General features: G+C 42.9%; 1 protein-coding gene across 4 annotated transcripts in view; it reads right to left on the reverse strand.

The window, feature by feature from the left end:
* Positions 1-1,412: 1,412 nt before the first annotated feature.
* ZNF516 (zinc finger protein 516) overlaps positions 1,413-21,312 on the reverse strand; it is a 105,705-nt gene continuing 85,805 nt past the window's right edge. For 3 of the 4 annotated variants that reach the window (XM_030011939.2, XM_030011940.1, XM_030011941.2), the window contains exons 3-5: positions 17,695-19,173; positions 12,656-12,760; positions 1,413-4,474 (exon numbers count right to left, since the gene is read on the reverse strand). In XM_030011939.2, coding sequence (XP_029867799.1) covers positions 4,215-4,474; positions 12,656-12,760; positions 17,695-19,173 — 1,844 coding nt within the window. In that variant the 3' untranslated portion in view covers positions 1,413-4,214. Of the gene's footprint in view, positions 4,475-11,680; positions 11,749-12,655; positions 12,761-17,694; positions 19,174-21,312 lie in introns of all 4 variants that reach the window. The other variant, XM_030011942.2, reaches the window with a different exon arrangement.

Genomic DNA, 21,312 nt, shown 5'->3' on the forward strand with positions numbered 1-21,312 from the left:
TCAGGAATGCTGGCATACATGCAGCCCCACAGAAAGCAGTTAATAAGGGGAGTGTGTCTATGCTTTCATTGATCTTCAACTGTTTTACATCCCTAGCTGCTCCAGAAACAATCATTTCATAATTTATAATGGAAAACTAAAGTGGAAGGAACTTTTATATATATTAGCGTACTCCGTTTCACTTGAGTTACCCTCTAAATACTGGGATCAAGCAGGCACTCCTTACCTACAAGCTCCCAGTGAGTCCACGTGAGCTTTGCCTCCGAACATTGGATTGCCCTGAAGTATGGGGCTGTCAAACACAGCAAAAGAGAAAGGACAGAACACGAGGGAAGAGGACTCTCTGCAATTCAGTGCTTTGCACAGAACCGCTGGCTTAAAAATACTGGTTTGCAGGAGGAGCGGGAAATTTGACTTGACATAAAATGCAACCTTTCCTACTTTTAACCCAACACATTTTATGTAGCAAGAACCTAATAAAGAAGTTACCTCTTGCCTTGTTCCAGGCCTTCTTGCGACAGATTGTTTTTTCAAGGAGAAATCCCCAAATGCGTCAGTGAATTCTAGCACTCCTCTTGGAGCTGCTGAAATAAGCTTTAAGTAGCCCAGCATGGGAATACAGCAAGGAAGGAGAACAAAACCAAACACAGGCCCGGTCATGAACCCTTTGACCGTGAAAACGAGCAAACAGTGGGATGCACTCCCACTAGAACGACACAATTTTGTAAAACAGCTCAAAACATCACGCACGCTCCAAAGCGTCGAGCACGACAAATGTACGCGTGCGCTCCACCACACACAGGACCCCAAAGTACTAGAAGGTGGCAACACGTTTACAGGGACTACCACGAAATGTGCATGATGTCAACACCTGGAAATCTCTCCAGTGAGACATTCTTATCTGACAGTCAGTTAATAGCAGAACATTTTTTTGCACCAATAAGAAGATGCTATTTTCCAAAGGATAATTTTCTTAACTAGTTGTTTTCATATAAGCAGAGTCTTCCATAGGATGGGGGCGGCGATTTACGCGAAGGCTTTTCACTAAGCACTTTAAGTGGCTTTGAAATACAAAACTAAAAGCTGTTTTGGCTTTCTAATTTGCTTTCTGTTTTGCAGTATGTACCGATTTATTCATAGCATTTCTGACAGAAGGAATTTCAAGAATGCAAACAGCATGATGGCAATGTAGTAGCTGATTAGCTCCGTGGAAAAAGTTTCTCCAAGTTCCAACTTTTGGTCAGTGCACAACATTCAGGATACAAAAGTACTCTCGTAAGGAAGGTCTTTCTTTCACTTTAGCTATAATAAAAAAGATCTTCTACACTTTAGCTATAATAAACCGCACAAAAACCAGAGAAAGGGAGAGAGAAAGAGAGAGAGAGAGAGAGATGGCAGATACACTGAGAATCTGCAGCGTAGATAATCAAACCCTTTATTGTCTAAGTTACATTAGACTTGCAACACCATAAAAACCTGTTAAGAAGAAGAAACAGTAGATTGGTAGAGGTAGTAGAAAGTCCCTGTAACAGTCACAAAAGGGCTTTACAGGAGCGTGTCATGCCAAAAAAAGTTATCACGTTGCTTAAAAGAGCTGATCAAAGCCCATTGACTAAATAAATAAGGAACACAACTCATTTTAAATACTATGGCCTAACTAAAATAACAAATCAATACAATACAACGATGAAGAAGAAAATAGAAATCGTGGGATTCACTTCTGAAAACAGATGGTCTTTAAGGTTGGCTTTCCCCCACCCACTCTTATTTCTTGTTTAATTAAGTGAAAATCTCATCTCTGTGCTATACACAGCATATAATTATTTAAACTGATTTCCCCTACTGTTGTTCTTCATGGAGCTAAATTATGATTGTAAACTTTGCTGATTAGTACCCTGGTAATGGCAGTAACAGCACTAGCTTCTCTGTCAGAGATTCTGGAAGAAAAGCTCCAGAAAGAAGCTTTTGGCTCTAAATATTAACTGAGATTTTCTAGATCAGCTTGCCAAAAAAATACAATTGAAAAAAAGAGAAATTACACATGTACACTACACTTTCATGCCATTTTGGGTACAGAAGAGTTTTTAATAACTAAAACACAAACAAATAGGCTAAGCAACTAGCTTTTGTGCATTCCTGAACTGTCACCATTACTTTCACTCATGGAAAATATGACTCAGAAAAGCAACAAAACAAAAGTGAAACAAACAAACAAACAAAAAATCCAAAACAAACCAAGAAAGCTAGTGCAAACCCAAAATGATAATCATTAAGCAACACAGCAAAATATTTCATTTTTTCTTTTTTTTTCTCCTTTTTTTCTTTTTTTTTTTTTTTTTGGTGTACAATGGAATGTGTCTATGCGACCTCCCTCAAAATAACTTCACAGAACAGTTAATTACAGTCACTTATAAGTATTTGCACAGACATTCCTAACTACACCGAGACTTACAGAGAATTCTGGTATACATCTGGTGTAATAGCATAAGGAAAAACTAGTTTAAAAAAAATACATAAGAAAGTTAATTTGCATTGTTGCAAGTGTTGCGAAGTAACAAAAACTGTCAAGTAATTTAAAACAAGTAACAAGTAGTATCCAGAACCAATTACTGACTAGATTTTTTTAAAAAAAGAAACCCCCCGCCCACAAAAACTGTTAGAACAGAAAGATCACGCTTTAAGGTTTTTTTCTGGTTTTTGTTTTTTTTTTAAACAAATCTTTGTGTCAGAAGCCCATTTCTAGAAAACCAGCACTATTCCGTTATTGTATTAAGTAAACTGTTGCTCTCACCTGTATTAAAGGTTAGCATCATTTCTGTACATGTAAAATTATTGCTTTTTTGAAAAATATATTTAGCATGCTAGGGTTTTTTTTTTTTTAATCCATTTCCTGCCTTTACAAAATGTTACAATTTAAAAAAAAACTAGTAAAGCTTTTGCAAAAATTTTCACAGAACATTTTCTTTCAAGGCAGCAGTAACTTTTGATAATGCATAAAATTATATGTGCAAAATCTGAAACTCTCAGAAATATTACCATCACACATAGTGTCACAGCAATAAGAAAAGAAAATATTTATATCTGTGGAATACATTTTTAATTGCTTACACTGCATGGTTTAACAACCTGTTATGTGCCACAACCCCACCTTGAAAACTTGCAGTTAAAGAGTTACTGTAGAAGAGGTATATAAAGCTTTTTTTTTTTGCTTTTTTTTTTTTTTCCTAACACCACCAGTGATCACCAAGTACAAGACATGACACATTTATATGAACATTTTAACCTGCCACCACAAAAGAAGTTCCTCGTCTTTCCAAAACGTCACCGGGCCCAAGGAGGAGCGGTAGCTGGCCTGCTGAACCAAACGCAGGAGCAGAGAGTACCTTACGGGCGGGCCCAGGGCTGCCTGAACTTGTTCAGTGACACCTTTTCTCTTCTAAACATACAGATCAGCGGCGTTAGACAGCTGAGTGTTTTATTATTTTTTTTTTTTTTAAACGTGAAGACTTCCTTTGTGATCAGGTCGAAGAAAGTAGCCCTGTTACAAAAAAAGGTCCTGAGAGTAAAACACAGAAGCCTGTTTTTTTTTTTTTCTTAGTGTTCGACTAGCTTTTCTTTCCCAAAGCAGAATAGAAGCTTTTCTCTGGAAGTGTTTCAATTTCCATATTCACATACTATTAATGGTGCGCAGTCAAGAGCAAGAGCACTAGAAATGCAAGTGGTCCCCAAACTGTAATGAAACAAACCATTGCAGAATGACGGTCTTTCTCTTTAGTCCCTTTAATCCTTCATCAAGCATTGCTTTCTCAGCACCGAATGCCACCTTCTCCCCGCACCCCCCATTCTTCCTCTCTCTGTTTTTTGTTTTTTTGTGGTTTTTTTTTTTTTTTTAATTTGCTTTTCAGCATGACAGGCAGTGGCAGTTTCATTAATTAATACTTCTCCAGCCCTGGAATCCACTGCTGTTTTTCAAATGTATCAAATAGTCATTGTGAGCATCAGGGAGGTTTTTGTTACAGTGCTTAACTTCTTCATGCTGTCCAAATCACATAAAGTTTAATTTTTCCAGTGTCTCAAACTTCTCTTGATTAATACAGATGCCTTGTGCTGCCACAGTGCTTGCCAACTCCACTGTTTATTATAAAGGAAATAAGGAACCATGGGACTGATTAGTACGTCAATTTATATATATCTTGTGTAGCATCTTCATTTATTTAAAAATGATTAACAGCGCAGAGGCACCCCCCTCCTCGCAGAGCGCCGGTTTCACTCTGGCGCAGCGGCTCCGGGCGAGGCGATGGCTGGCGGGGAGGCTGATCCGCAGCCGCCGGGGCGCGGGGCGGCTGCGCGGGGGGCTGCCGGCGCTGCCCGTCGGGGTGGGGGCCGCTGGCACGGGGGTTCCTCCGCCGGGGCTCTAGGTTCCCTTCCGGAGAGGCAGCGTGTGGGCGACCTCCGCGCCGCCGTGGTCTCTCCCCTGCAAGAAGGAGGACACAGGGGAAAAAAAAAGCTCATTCTCGCCTCTGCTCCCACGCGCAACCCTCCGGCCAGCCCTGCTGGCGGTCGTTACCCTTTCGCGAGCGTCGCGGGCGCTCGTTTCGGCCCGCCGCGTCAGGAGTTTTGGGGTTGGTTATTTTATTTTTTTTTTTTAAAGCCTCTCCAGCAAGAGCAAAGTGCGTCGGGCCCGTATGAAGTCCCTGACGGACTGGAAGAGCAAGTAATAGCGTCTGATGGAGCAGTTCAGAAAAGGTTGAGAACAAGGAGGGGAAGAAGAGGCCTCCAAAAAGCGGAATTTTGTGCTAGCCAAAAGGGATTCGGAACTAGATCAGCGTTTGAAAAAGGCTGAAGTTGGAGGTCACCGAGGCAGCTAGAAGAAGAAAAACTGAATTCTTCTGCGGGTCTGTCAAATGCTAAGGCGGCCCCCCCCTCCCCGCCTTGTCATCTTCCTTTTCTTTTTTTTAGCCAATTTTCATGAATAATTACCATGCTGAAAAAAATAGCAGGGATATTCTAAAATCAAGTGAAATTAAAGATAACATCATGAATAAGTGGGAGCCTGCAGCTCCCAAGAAAAGCTTTAAAATGACATTTAGAACATCACTGTCGGAACAATGCAGTTTACAATCCTGATCCTAAAACAACATGGCAAGATTAATCTTACATAAATGCATTATCCTTAAGCTAAAGTCTTGATGAAGTGAAACAGACCATTTTAAATTAATGCAACATAAAATACGGCACCCATGTAAAATCCAAGCAAGTTTCAAGCTGTGCCTATGGCAGCCCTCGAAATAGCTAAAGAAAGCCCAGCTCTGGTTGACATAATGTATTAAGTGCATCTCTTTTGTTAATAGATTTAGAAAATTCCTAATTAAACCTGGCCCGAGATTCATGACATTTACCAGTCAAAGTTTGGTTTAAGTCGGAAAGATTTGCAACAAAATTAAAGAAAAAAAAAGCTGCTGTACAGACTGCAGTATATTTGAAATGTAGGAAACAGTAACTGAATGAGAGATGTGATAAAACTTCCTTAGTTGGATGCTGAATTTCTTGCAGTAAACCAAGAAAGATGCTTTACATTTTTGCGCGGCTGCATCATGCCCGAGAGACAGAGCCACAGCTCCAGGAGGAGGCATTCATCATTAAAACGTCTCGTATCAAACCGGCTCTACGTACGCGGGGGAGTGCAGCAGGGTTTCGCCGAGCCGGGGGGTGAGGGAGGGGGAGAGGGGAGGGGACGGCAAGCGCCTTGCCCCAGTTTCCCTGGGTAAGAACTGAAAAGAGGGGTGTAATTAGGGGTGCTTTTTGGGGATGGATAGCCTGTGGGGTGCTGGGTGACGGAGGCACTCCCTGCGGGTCTGGGCACCCCCTGCCCATGGACCGCGCAGCGCCAGGGACCCGTGAAAAGGCTAATCCATCCTCTTCCCACCTGGCAGGGAGGCCCAGAGGGGCTGGGGGTGGTGGGTGGTGGGTGGGTGGGTGGGTGGCTGGACCCCTCTGATGCACAGCTGCGCTCCCAGCTTCACTGGGAAACAGCACCCGAGCTTCACGCGTGCCAAAACCCAGCCAGTGGCTCACCCCCTCGTACTCGCACCGGCCCGAGGGGACAGTCAGATTTTGAACCAGCTGATACATCGCTGGACTGAATTCTTCCTGAAGTGAAACTTCTACCGTCTTAAAAAGTAGGCTTTCTTCACTCTCAGCGTTTTAAAGGGGAAAAACGGCAGATCTTTTTTTAAGTGAAGCCTATAGCTTCCATGCCAAAGGCTGCTTTCGTACTGACTTCTAGGGCTTTTCACCAGTTAACAGGAAAAAATCAGTTTGTGTGCATGTTAATATATGGGAGACAACTTATCGCATGACATTGAAATAAATTGCAATGATCGGTTTGGAGCACAGATATCGCTCCAGTTTGCTGGCAAGGGGAAAGTGTTGGGACAAGAACTACAGCTGCTGATCCTGTCTATTATGCTTATAAGCTAACAGACATACAGTACACGCATATTACTCAGATGCCGGTACAGCAGCTTCCATGATTCCTTGATTGTTTGCATTATAATCTCCATATGTATGAACGAGACAAATTAGGTTGCCATTTATTTGTTCATTATCTATTATTTTGATTAATGGAATTCTTGTTCTCAGAATAACTATTTAAAAATAACATTTGCAATAATGAGGACTGAACTATTAATCATGATCTGTAGAAGAAACTCTGCAAGGAACTGGGGCAAGTCATTTCATATGAACAAATGTCATAAATAGGACTTCTAACAAACAGTGCTAAAATTTCAAATGCAAAAAAAAACCCCAAAACAACCCTACCAAACTCAGAAACCATTGGTTTAAATAACTTTTTAATCTGGTTTGGGTTTTGGTTTTTTTTGCTCCTTCCCTTCTCTCTAAAGTTGCTTTAGAACAAGCAGGGCTGTAGCGTTGCTGGACTGTAAAAACATCAGAGGGTAACATGCCACCGGCCTTTCCCCCAGGCTCCGTTATAACATACGTGTATACATATATAGTGTTTTCTTGATGGTTCTTTCCAATCTGTCTATCCCTCAAATTCTGACTATTCACATTTATGCTATCTATCTCACGTATTGAACACTGCAAGAAATATTTTGAAGTACTTATAGTGGAGAAAATTAAGGCTTATGGACTCCTTAATGAAGGTGGTTTACCCCTGTCACACAGGACCTACTGCGCACCTCTCTCTTCAGTGCATGAGGCCCAAGAACTGCGTTTCCACAGCTCTTTCACAGAAAAGGACCATCACTGCCTTCTGGCAGGGGGAAAGCTTCAGCCAGAGGTACCCATGATACCAACAGTTCATTTTTTCTCTGAGCTGTACCTTTTAATTGATTTTCCGTGAAGACAAGGGTGTTTTTCCAGAGAGGGCAAAGGTTGGAGTTTTGGGGGTTTTTGCTTGTTTCACTTGCACAAAAGGCAGAGAACTTGGTATTTCTGGCTCCAGCACTGCAAATATGCTTCACGTATATATACTCTCAATTACACAGAACTCTTCCTCTTTGCTAACCAGTAAATCATGCCTTTTGAACACCCAATTACTTCGTCCTTAAAATTTTTAGAGCGTATTGTTTGACACAGCCCTGACAGAGGATAAACTACATTCCTAAAGCAGGCCAAGTTTTTTTATGTTTTTAAAAATGCAGCAGCAGAAGTTAAACGCAAGGCATATGTACCAGAAATTGCTACCACTGCTGTCACCATTTTGCAAAAGCAGGCCAGAGACTGACTCCTGTGCCACTGAATGCACTTGGGAATTGGGCTTCTGGCTGCAATGTTGCAGCATCAGGCAGCGTCCTCTGAAATGACCCCATGCTTTAGGAAAGCTTCGCTTTGAGAGCTGCAGCGGCTTCGAGATACACGCGGTCGCAGGGACCCTTCCGAAGGGGAGCCAGCTTTTGTCTTGCCATGTATAAGCAATTGGAGTGCGCTCCCCGAATTCATGCCTACTAAATCAGGTCTTTGGACGGTGCTTAGTGTATTCCAAATTAAGATACATATTCATTGTGGATAAGCAAGCTTAATTATGGATATATTGGGACAGTTAGCATTTATAAAAATATTCAGAATATTCAGTATGTTTAATATGGCAGCATTTCAAGAGAATCTACATGACTTTGCACAGATTGTATTGACTCGGGGTATGTAATGAGCATTTTTTGTCCTTTAGATAGAATAGGAACTATTCCAGAGTTCACGGGAAAGTCATTTGATGTAAAAATGTCCTCCTCTTTTGTTTTTTTTAAAGCATTCAGGTAGAAGTAAGAAACCACAGTAAACAATGTCATGAAGGAAACGAACATCATCTTTCCTCCGTTTTGTTTATATTTCCTTGGTGCTGATAACAAAGCATGAAGCACGGCCCAGTGCTATCATTATCAAAACTGGGTGTGTACGATTTTCTTTACATACCCCTACAGGCAGCCCTACTTTTCAGCGATGCTGAACACCTGCATCTCCTGTTGGTGGTTCACTACCCTAAAGTACGCTTGCGATTTAGACACCTAAATATAGATTTAGCTGGCTCATTTCTGAAAAAGCCTGGCTTTAGACCCTATTTTTAACATGCAGAATTAGAATTATTCTGCGAGGAAACTGCTATATAATGTAGCACTGTTGTAAGTTACTATGCTGGGGGATTTTAAAAGCCCTACCTAACATCCTTTCATAAAGGAAACCTTTAGAGATGATCTTCTGGTTGACTACTGAAGGGAATGGGGGAACTGTGAAATACTAATGTTAATATTTTTACTCTTTAGCAGACTACTCAGGGGAAGATATTTTACCTGTGAGGAGGAAACATTATGTAAAGTGAATCATTTCCACCTAACATTAAAAAAAACCCCTTTCATTCTCAAGCTACCGTACGTGGTTAACTATTGTTTCTTGCTTGGAGCATGTGCATGGCACTTCTGTAACTTGAACTGACTTTACACCATAAACTCTCATGAATAGATCTGTCCCCAATTAAGAAATGAAATGAAGACACGGAGTGACAATGTTTAAAGTGGGAAATCGTAATGTTACTAGAATGCTGCAGGCATCATTCTCAGTGCGAGCTCGTTTCTGCGCTTCTAAAGGCCCCTACAGCTGCAGGTAGAAATGAGCTTATTCCCTCTCTAACGCCCAGGGACTGTGCAGGTGGAGTCTTCTGGGGGAGTGGAAAGCCTGCTCGCGATGAGAACAAGCAAAACGGCAGACAACTGAATAATCCTAACTGACACAGATGCTGACAAACTGAGACAAAGGCTGATACTGAGGAGCAAACAAGACAAAAGAAAGGGAACTGTCTCCTGGAGAAGTGATCATACCGCAGCTTCTGTGGAAGAAATACTGACTGGCAAGAGACGAAGCGATTCACGAAGCTAACCCCTACCCAGTATTCTGCTGTACTGAGAGATGCTGTAATTTAATCAAATACTTTGAAGACAGATTGACACTGATTGAGACTGCAAGAGCAAGCTACATATGCCACGGAAGAAGTTAGTCAATAAATTCTGGCATGGCAGTAGTTTACAAAGACAAGATTATGAGTCAATTTATTGTGCAGTAATATAACCCGAATTACAAAAACAGTCCAGATGTGGACTGAGCTGCCACATCTCTTTTTTGATAGATACGGCCCTTTCAGAATTTTTTGGAAATGTATTGTATTGCGTCTGGCTGAGATGGATTTAATTCTCCCCATAGCAGCCCTCACAGTGCTGTGCTCTGCACTGGTAGCTAGAAAGGTGTCAGTAACACACCAGTGTTTTGGCTACTGCTGAGCAGTGCTGGCACAGCATCAAGGCTGTCTCTCCAACATTCCCCCCCCACCAGCAGGCTGGAGGGGGGGCAAGATCTTGGGAGGGGACACAGCCAGGACAGCTGACCCAAGCTGACCAAAGGGATATTCCGTACCGTATGATGTCTGCTCAGCAATAAAAGCTGAGAGAAAGGAGGAGGAGGGGGACATCCGTTATTATGGTGTTTGTCTTCTGGAGCAACCACTATGTGTACTGAAGCCCTGCTTCCCGGGAATTGGCTGGACATCACCTGCTGATGGGAGGCAGAGAATAAATCTTTTGTTTTACTTTGTTTCCATGCATGGCCTTTGCTTTTCTTTATTAAACTGCCTTTATCTTGACCCGTGAGGGTTTTTTCCATCTTATTTTCTCCCCACCCCCGTCCTGCTGAGGCGGGGAGTGACAGAGCGGCTTGGTGGGCACCTGGTGTCCAGCCAAGGTCAACCCACCACATGTATTTCCAACTTTCACCTTACATCGTCTTTTAGAGGAAAAAAGCCCAGATGCCTTCAGAATCTGATCTCAACTACATGAGAAAAAATAATGCGCATGAAAAGATGAAACAGCATTTTAAAGATGCTTAGGTTTACTAAATCTACATTCCTAAGCCGATGAGAACCAAAGACCAGTTGAGCTAGTTTGCAGAGCTGCAGTGTTCCACTCTGTCACATTATTTCTACAGAGAGGTACATCCTTGCACAATATTATTAGATAAGCATCATAAGGAGAGCACCTTCATCTAGTTCTCCAGCTATAGCATAACTTTGCTGCTACTGTCCCACAAAGCAAAGCAAACATTGCCCACAACAACAACTACCTTGAAAACTTTATGAGGAGAGTTGCTGGCCACTCCTACAGCCTGACAGCAACTCAGATACTCCTGTGGCAGCAGCTGGGTTTCCCATGTAGCCTTTGGGCCAGAAAGATGCAAGTGCAACGGAGGAGGTGCCAAGAGTCTCCAAGAAGGGTGCAGCATATGAACTATGCAACGTGGTGGTGCCCAGTGAGAATGTTTACTGAGCAAGTAGAAACCAACTCCTAAACTTCATGAAGGCAGGACTAGTATAGAGATGCATTCTCTAAGCATGGCCAAAACCATCTGCAATCATTTAGTAAGAGACAGGAGGACAGGAAAAGTGCTGTAGTCAAAATTAAACTAAAAACGAGGATGAAAGGAAAAGTGAGTGATGCTGGAGGCAATTTCACAACAAAAGAAAACTGTTCATGAGAAGGTGTGCCCTGAAACCCACCTGCCAAGCTGGAAGGTGAGTGGGAAGGTCCAGGTTATGACACTGGTCTCCAAAGATGTAAGATACACGAAACAAATTCAGTTTAATGGTTTTCTATGTAACAGCTTTGTCATGTATAATTCAGAGTGCTGAGAAGTGTTTAAGACAGGAAACTGTATACTAGACATAGGAAAGCACAGGGCCACACAGAGTCCACAGAAACAGGAGGATAAGAGCCTTTCAAAGGCCAGATACTGGGTATCAGGGTATGAATACTCTTCAGAAAAATATAGACTAAGTGTTAATTGTATTGTTGCAGCAGAAAACGTGTTAGTTGTAAAAGCAAATTATTTCTAGGAACTCTTTATGTACTCTCTCACTATTACATATCACTGCACATTACAGTTACCTATCCCACCCAGTCCCCAGTACGCTGGTAACATATCTGCTTTACAATTAACTGACTCTCCATATAACAGACTTTGATAAGACGCTTAAAAAATTTAAGAGCTAAAAATCAAGCAACACCATCACTATTTATAAGTTATAAAACAGTCAGCACTTTAGCGATGAGTATCACTGTGCAACTTTTTCACAGCTACCACATTAAAAACCAAACATCCAATTAATTGTAAAACATACTTGTTTTGGGGCATCTGCGGAGGTGGTGTGAACTTCAGTACCTCGGAGTCCATTAGACTCAAATACCACTGTGGGAACAAGGGGGCTTGTTAACAGATGAACATTCAAGCTTCGTTAGTGTGTGTACATTATTTGAGACCATTACAGATTAACCACATTCAAAAAAAGACACCAGCTACTAGCCTGTGGCCGGAAAATACCAATTTACCGTAACACTTACTGTAAGAGAGTGTGCTAATGGCAGCCTAGGGCCACTGCCCTTTTTAATTCAGACTTCAGCACTGAAGAAAGCAATCACTGACAACATTAATTATCAGTGTATGTGTAAAGGGACCCTCTTCTTGCATTACTTACCATTTGGCCTCTGTCATTTTGCATCAGATTGGCTTATGTATGCATCATTCACACTTTTCAGGAGGAACCCGCTAGTCTCACTGCCTCGTGCAATGCTCAGGAGGTCTCTCGACACCGGTGCCTTTAGCCTCCTACGGCCTCAACCACAGACCGCGCCAGGTTAAAAATGGCTGGTAGGGATTTCCCATTTTAGGGCTGACCGGTCTGCGGAAAAATCTCGTTTCCCACAGAAATGTTCCTGTCAACAGCAACGACGAGGCAAAACAAAGCCTTATGTTGTGCTGAAAGGGGTACTTTGATTTCAATTTGTGCTGGTGGCAACAGAATTCATTAGCATATTCATTTCTGAGTACCCTACTCTCTAATTAAAATAAAACATTTGCAAACAGACTTATCTTAAATGCATTGCAATTTTATGGAGTTCGGGCGGGGATCAGGTAAGCAATATCCAGAGAACAAGAGCAATAGTCATAAAAATAAAAAACCTGTCTATTAGATTTAGGTACTGGAATTACTTAGGTTAACGTAATATGTGAAATGTAATTCTTGGCATTTTTTTAGCCGGATCTGAAAGCAGGCAAGTGGGAAAGGCAGAAAGCAAGAGTGAGCGCGAAAAGGTACCTGCATGGGACCTCTGATGAGTCCTGAGGTGACTGGGTTGGGTAAAGCATTTTCCACATTCTCTGCAGACGCAGTCTCCTTGGCGTGTTTGTGTCCTGAGCATCCCTGTAGTCAGGGAGGGGGGCGGGGGGTGGGCAGGGAGGAGAGAGGAAAGTTGAGAAGAAAACATTATGCCAGAAGAAAACATCATTAGTATGTCTAATGTGTCATTATGTGAGGCTACCTTCAGGCCCTGGATGACAACTGTCAGCCTTCATCTAGGCACTGGCTGACAGGCCAGGCACACACAGGACTGCAAGAATGCATAAATTACATTGAATTAAAAAATGCTCCCCATGATGTGCCCGCACCAGGACTGGCATGTCAGGTGTGCGCTTTTCAGAGCAGCTGGATCCACTTCTCAGCCATCACCCAGCTTTGTCAAGCAGTACATCAGGCAAATCAAAGTGACTCCAGCGTGGCGGAGACAAGTCACATGGATAATAGGAAGTGAGTAGGACCAGAGCCCGACTGTCCCCCCCGGGCGGCAATACCTCAGAGACAAATGCAGAGCGAGCGGAGCCATCACAGACTGATCAAACCTTTCGCCCCTGCCTACCTGCCTGCCGGTGCTGCTTTGACCCCGGACCTCTGAGGCACAGACGAAAGACATCTGTGAATGAAAGTGTCATTCCGGACATTTTGAGCTGGTAGCAGCGCAGCAGCCTTCCCCCAGCCCTGGGTAAACATGTTTTCTAGGCCATTAGCATTTGTGGAAAACCGCTCAAACCTCTCCTTTTTCTCCAAAGGTCAGTTTACAGCATCTGACTTAAAGGGCTGGTCTTTGTCTTTTTGCAGCTGATCAAAAAAGACACATTTGACTTTTATTGGGCTTTTTTATTATCAAAAAAAAATATGTTTGAACATCATCTTTTCTATTTTGGTAGAACGCCCTCCTTGGAAGGAAAGAGTTGATGTTTCCATTTGCCACTGGAATACTTTGGCTTTTAAAGAAATTCTCAGGGGGTTGTCAGCGGAAGTGAAGTTTCAGCTTTTCTTTCGTTTTTTTTCCCTCATTACAGCATTTAAAAAGAATAAAATTGTGAACAAAAAAGCGACAACAAAAAAACTCCCCACAACTGAAAAATCAACTGCAGGATGCCAGAGGGCTCATCTGAAATGCAGATGCTGTACCTGAAAATGAATGGAAAAGAAGACGGGCTGCCATTTACTCTGCTGGTACGGCACCAAGTGTCCTGCTATGGTTTTCACCAGAGCATGTACTGAAAAGAAATGCCCGGCTGGGAAAAAAAAAACAAACAAAAAACCAAAAAAACAACAAACCCCACTCACAAATTGTTTTTTCTTTTTATAATAGCACCTCCTGCAGATGGCAGCACAGTCTGTATAATGTAGCTGAACACACTCACTCCCAACAATTAAGTTGCTGGCAGTCAAATACAAGATCATGATTTAGGGGCAAATCCAGATCGCGTATACCCACGCACACACACACAAAAAAAAAACCCAAAACCAAAAAACCCCACAAAATCACATAAATTTCAATGAGAGCTTCACTGTACTATAATGAGATGGATTTGCTTTGTAAGGCATTCAAGACTAAAGCAGATTTTGTGGTCTGTTACTAGAAATTTCCCCTCACTCGCCAGAACTGCAGCTGCAGGCTTGAAAGCAAAGCTGAGCAAAGCGTGTTGAGGGACCAGACGTGGCCTTTGCCGGACCGCCAGGCTGACTGCTGGACAGGCAGGGACAGGCAGAGCAGCTCCCGTGGAGCCTGCGAGACCTCGGTTCCTCGGGTGGTTTTTCTGCCACCTCTGTAAAGACGTTTAATCTCTCTATAGCCCAGGTCTCCCTCTGCAGAAGGTTAATACAGTTGTCTCAGCAGTCATCACGGGCCTGATCCAACAGCCTTCATGGAAGCACTGCTCCCACTCCAGTCGTGCATGAGGGAAGGTTGAAGGATGCTGTTGCAAGCCAACATACCCTGTACAAATGCGAAGGTGAGTGGGTTCAGACTTTCATCTAACCCCTCCCTAGCACTCACTTTATGGTAGTTATTTAAAATGCAGGTAGAAAAAATTGATTGCTTCCAGGTATATTTGCCATTGTTGCATTTCCTAAGGAGCACCATAAGGCTTTTGATAGTTCAGAGCTTTGAGCCATGGGCATCATTGCCGCAAGGCAGCACCCCTTTGAGTCATCACTAGGGTTATCCTATATGTGAACAAAAGAGGGTGGATGACTACAGGTGTTAGCAAATTAAGGTAAATGAATGTGACTATCTGAATGGGAGCTCCTGTGAAATGGATGCTTAAGGCTGGTCTCAAAGGAGCCCCAGGGAAAGAGTGCATCTGCTGCCATAACCCTTCCTTTCCTAATATGGCGATTTATGTAAATACAATGAATAAAATAAATAACCACTATTAAATATAACAGTAAGATTCTCTCTACAAGCATTTGGGAAGACTGGGCAGTGTGAAACAAACCTAGCCTAAGCGCAGCAAGCTTTGTGTTTGCAGCTGTATCACAACAGTACATACAACTCCTCTCTTTTCCAAGGACACACTGGAACAAACACAAATGTAAAAGAAAAGATCCCAGAAATAAATCTAGTCACTCTAAAGGAAGTTGAACACTGCACTACCACACACTAAAATATTCATTCTAGTGTGATCCAAGATGAGGTTATATACCAAACACCCAAGTAAAGTCTATGGGGAACACTCAATTGGGAAAAAAACCCGTGACAAATAGCATACCTAAGTGGGATTTTTGGTTGTCCTTTATGTCATGATTGCCATATTCACATTGCCATATTAAGACTAAATTGTACGATGCATACTGACTCAGAGGGCTCAGTCTAGGGCCATGTGTTATTTCAGACAAAGTTAATTTACCCTCCTCTATTCACAGTTGGTAGGATCTCGTTCCTTTTGCCTGCAGCCGCTTTTTATTTTAGTGCTATGAAAAACAGCCATCATGCCAATTGGTTTGGAGAACCATCAACAACCTGGAAGTTGTATATAAAATGAAGACAAGCTACATAAAAAAAGAGGTTTCAAATTCTGAAAACTTGATTGCTGTAACACACTTGGAATGAAAGAAGAGATTTCAAAGCAGAGATGGGCACTAAATAACTTCTAGTTAAAGTGTCTCTGGAAATCACTGCCCAGCAAAAACATTTTGGCAATAAAATCCCTCTTATAAAAAGCAGGTAAATAGAGACCTCCTTGGAAACCCTGCCCCTACTTTACTTTGCCCCAACAGTCCTCATGGTTTTTCTGGTGCCTGGATTCACTATGCCAGCACCTAGTTCCTGGCTTTTACTGTTTCTCTCCATCCCTCTGAATATGACTGGGAGCTCACTGGATCAGTAAGATTTCTCTGAGCAGGTTGACACAATGTAGTTTTAAATAACATCAAGGAGGGCACCCATGTGACGGTGCCCCAAGTTGATGCTGGAACAATTAACTGGTATTTAGAGCAGGAAGCAGGCAGGGAGAAACTTTAGACAACATTCTTAGGCACTGGGATGGCAAAAGCAAAGTCGGCTGGACAAAAACAGGAACGATGACCCTGCAGAAACCTGCAGAAACCAAGCCTGTCCTCCTCTGCTTCCTTAACAAAAACCAGGAGCCTGATGTTAGTTACAACCATCATGCAGCCTCTAACCATCTGCGAAACGATCTACTCAATAAATAACAGTCGGCTCCTACGCAGCATTACTTTTTAAATGATTGAGCAAAACTGACAATGGAGTGGCTGAAAGGTGCACCCCATGGACTATTTCGGATAGATTTTGCCTTCCTGTCTTCTCCAAAAGGCCTTCCACCAAACACTCCGGCTCCCTCCTTCCCTCGCAGCTGCGAGAGCAGTCAACTTGCACACACCTTCTGTGCACTAGACTATAGCTGTCCTTAGACTACCAGCTTCCAAATGCCCTGGGTTTTGTCCCACTTGCAAAATGGGGTCACAAGCTCCATTTCACACATGCTTTTGACAGAACAGAGAGCATTATGTCAGGTGAGGGCACTAGAACACCGGTCCGGAACGCGTGCTCTTTCCATGTGGAGTTCAGTTCTTGCACAACTTCTACAAAGAGAAGAAGTGTATAAAAAAAAATGGGGTGGTTTACAAATGGTGAGAGCTGGGACTATGTCTCACATTCTCCCCCCGCCACACACAGACACATCTCAAGAGTAACGAATCAGTGTGATTTTCAGTTTCCACTGAGACAGACTAATTCTGGCAGATCATCAGAAGAGTATGGTTTCAAATGCAAATACATAGGTTTCTTTTTTTTTTTTTTTTAATGTGGCAGTTGACTGCCAAGAGCCAGAAGGAGAGCTCTGATACTTTTTTAGTCCCTGAACTTTTAAACTGGCTGTTTGCACAACTGCCTTTCCTGCTTACGTGAATTAGCAGGCACATATTTGGCCCTCTCTCTTTTTAATTATAAACACACAAACAGATCAAAAGAATAATTTGAAAAATACGATAGCAGTCTTTGATATGGACAAGGAAGATCTTAAGACTCTTGTCAAGAAAGACAAAGGACACTGACAAGTGATTATCTCTCTCTGTTGTTGGAAGACTTGTTTGCAGACGAAATTGAACAAAACCTCCAAAATAACATCACAGATAAGCCCCAGAGGATGTTTATTTTGCCCGAAGCAAAAAGATGATGATGTGTGCCAGCACCAGCATATCAGGGGGATCTTTGCGTGACAGCACATCTGTGTAACTTCAGCCTGTTTGAAGCGAGGGGACAAAGAAACAGTAATACTCCAGGTGGAACCAGATACATTTAACCTGTGACAGAAATGTCACACAGTGCACGAGGGGGGATGCTGCAATGTTAGAGATGGGTAAACAAACCTATTCAAGCCTATCCAGAAATGATAAAAACAATGAACTTGTAATCCCAACTGTTAAAGGGAGAGAAGGAAGAAACTGTGAAACAGCGTGTCGTGGCTCCAAACGAAGCAGGAACAAGCAAGCCACGTCCTCAGCTATGGAAGGGCTTGTAAAAATCTTACCTGCGTGATCCAGGACAGGGCTGTTGGCACCGCAGGTTTGGTACAACGAAGCAAGGTCCTTTGGAATGTATGTTTTAAAGATATTTAAAACGTCCAAACGTTTCTCATGCCCGTCTGATCCCAGATCCTGTTTGCTGGAGTGTAAAGCCGGAGAAACTCCCGCGGCGCTAGGCTGGGGCTGCAGCAGTGGACTCGCTCGTGCTCCCGCTGTGCAGTTTGCCAATGTCCTCATCTCATTCCCAGCCTTCACATGAGAATCCCTCTGAGGCACCGATGGCTCTTCGTGTTTAGTGTACTGCTCGCTTTTACACAGAGGATGATACTGGGGCGGTGGGTTGAATTTGGCCTTCATGGAGTCGGATGCACAGTGCTTACCTGGAGGGGCAAAACTAGTACTTCCTTGGGGAACCACGTACTTTTCCACTTGCTTACTGTTGGTGGGCTGTGTGCTAGGCCTGGATATGACCGTTTGAGTAGGCGTTACACTTCTGCTGTAGGCTCCCATTTGCATAAGTTTGGAATTTGCTTCGTATTTACTTTTTTGTTGTGCTGCTATGCCGTATTGCTCCTGGGAATGGTTTAACTTGGGCTGTCTGTACCCATCCAGACCTGATAAGCGTGGACCACAGTGGCCGAAGGCATGACTGTCCTTTGACTGATGCGTACTCCCGGACTTTGCAGCCATCCCAACAGAAAGAGAGCTGCTTTTGGATCCTGGCAATGCACTTGGCACTTGAGTGCGTGTAAATCTGGCAATGGGCAAAGGCTGGCATTCCTTACCGCCGAGAACAGGAGGGGGGCCGGTACGCCCACTCCTTGCCAGAAAGACCAGGTTGTTTTTAATACTCTTGAATCCATTCTGTTGCACCCAAGGGGGGACCATCGAGTTACAGCTGATTTTGTGCAAAATTCTTTTGTGCATCCACAGGACTTCAGGGTAGTAGGTCTTGTGACTGCAGAAAGGACATGGGTAGACAATTAAAGCAGCCTGCAAGGATGTATTCAGATTTTTATTGCATGAATTATCCCTTGTTGATTTTTCACTCAAATCGAGTGGAGCTACCTCTTGAGCTTCAGCACCTTTTTCTGTCAGAGGATGTTCCCTGTGCAAGTCTAGCAAATTTTCTCTAGAGCGACTAGCCTGCACTTCAAGTGATGTTTTCAAGTCCATGACTATGTTTGAAGATATCTGGCCCACACCCGAAGCAAAGCTAGCAATGCGACTGGAGCAAGGAAGCCCTTGGCTGTGGTGAAATGCTGGCATCTTTATGTCTGCAGAACCTTTTGGATCTTGGTATTTCGAAAAGGGCTCCTTGATGACACTCTCCAGTGCTGACACCAGGGTAGGAATCTCTGGTTTAGATTCCCTGGCCTCATTTTCTCTGGCATTGCAGCTTCCCAGGTTCGGGAGTTCATCCAACTGAGATGTTACCATCGGGGTTTCCTCTTCAGAAAAGTTGCAGTGGTATGGCTTTTCATCTGAATGGGACAAACAAAAAAAACACCATTGTCATTTTATGCAGAAAGGATCCCAAAAGACATAGCAGAATTCAAGATTAGAGTAAGATAGGAGAAAAATCAAACTTTGGTATTAGTATCGTAATGACAGGTTACAGACTGTACTGTATAAGCAAGAAAATCTTGAAAGAAGACACAACAGTTCAATTTACTTTCAAAGATGACTGCGAAGTCTGGATAAACTCTCTAATGCTGCATGGTCATGACATTTTGAAGAAAGAACAATTCAATAATATGCCCATGTTCAAATTCTGGGACTGCAAGAAAAATAAACAAATATGCAACCATTTAATGCTTTAACAAAAGCAAAGATAATGGAACCAGATAAGACTGACCTAGTTAAAGGTCTGTCAGCGCTTCCATTACAAGCCCTGATTTTCAAAGGGTTTATAACTTGGCAATAAAAATTGGCTCCACACGGAAACGAAGCATATAAGCAGGTACAGCATACAGAATAAATTGCTCACTTAAGAGGGACTTTTGCAGTGGCCAAGTATAAAAAATGAGTTATGGAGAATGTAAATTTTGAATTTTCCATCCATTCGTTTAAAGCAGATACTTTTTTTTTTTTTAACATAAGTTTACATTTGAGTCAAACTTTAGGAAAATTTTATGACCACTCGATCCACTGAGAGATAAAGAATTCCACATTTTCGGCCATTTAGATTACAGAATTCAAACCAGACTTTCAATTCTTCTCATTTTCTTCTTTGCTTCTCATCTCTCCAGAGTAAATTTGTCTACCTAACACATGTCCTGGAAAGAGAACATACTGGGCAGTAATTAAAGCCATTTAGGGTGAAAGAGAAGAGTAGGATTTGTTTGGCTCGGAGCATGGCTACCTCTGCCCACTCTCACGACGCCGATCTCTCAGAGCCACTGAATCCCTCCAAATCAGTTCACAAATCAATTCCACTGAGATTTTCGTCACAGCAGTAATGCTTACTGCACTGAATCCATTTAACATGTAACTGAATTGAATCATCTGACAAACTTTCAGTTTCAATTAACAAGCAGTTAATGAGCCACTGCCAGGCAAGTGTAAAGAGACCATGCTCCATCTAAAATGTCACCAGTCCAAAGTGATCACCACATCCATAGGAGGGGTGAGAATGGGAAAGGAGTGAACTGCTCTAGAGCTGCATATCCTCTCACATCAACTCATAAAAGCCAGCACTTCAGAAAATCAAGTGCTGTTCCTTAGTGTAGCACAATGCCACGGGCATTATTCTGCACGGAGCAATGGAAGAAGCATGTCTTCGGCTGGAGTTTCACTGCAAATAAAGTCTACTTAGCCTCGCCTTCAATTCAAGCAAAAAATTCTTAAGCTTTTGTTTAACTGGAGGTAATCAGGTTAAAACTAACCCATAGATTTGCAGCCTTGCAGGGCTGAGTGCTCACTCAGCTAAGATCATTTTCCTTTCAAACTCTCTAAGGGGGTAAATTCAGGGGGAAAAAAACCCCACAACCCAGAAACTTGTTTTTCCTGTGCTGCAGGGAGCAAGGTTTTGGGAAAGCACATGCCCAGCACTACTAGCCAAATTTACAGTTTGAAACAAAGACACTGCATGCAGCGGTGAAACTTGACACTGCACATCTGTGTTATTTTCAAAGCACATCTGTCAAAGCCCAAAATATTTGTGCTCTTAAATAAGATTTTAAGGCTTCTCTTTGTGATCACAAGGAGTGGCTCCTTTGATCATCATAGTAAATAATAAAGCAAAGCAAAAACAAATCATTCGGTCGTAGCAGTACTCGGCAGAGACTGAACCGACCTACTGGCTAGGCTGAGCAGAGAGGGCAGAGGCGGGAGGTGGGGGCTCCAGCCACCCCGTGGTCCACCTGGGCAGCCGCGATGAAGGGGCGCATCGGCAGACACCCGCGGCTCCCAGGTCGCTCTGCATACCTCAGACACCTCTTGATGCTTTCTGACTTGGGTCAAAATCTGCATACCGTGCTGTTTCAGCAAAGAGGACAAAGTCGAGCAGACTGTGAGGTGGCATGGGTTAGGTCTGGGCTTGGTCTTTAGGTCTGGACCATTCAGTTTAGGTTTCTACTTGGGGAGGGGGAGGAGGAGGGAAGCAGAGAGACAGACCACAG

Source organism: Aquila chrysaetos, chromosome 4 (genome assembly GCF_900496995.4).
Source record: "Aquila chrysaetos chrysaetos chromosome 4, bAquChr1.4, whole genome shotgun sequence".
NCBI lineage: Eukaryota > Metazoa > Chordata > Aves > Accipitriformes > Accipitridae > Aquila > Aquila chrysaetos.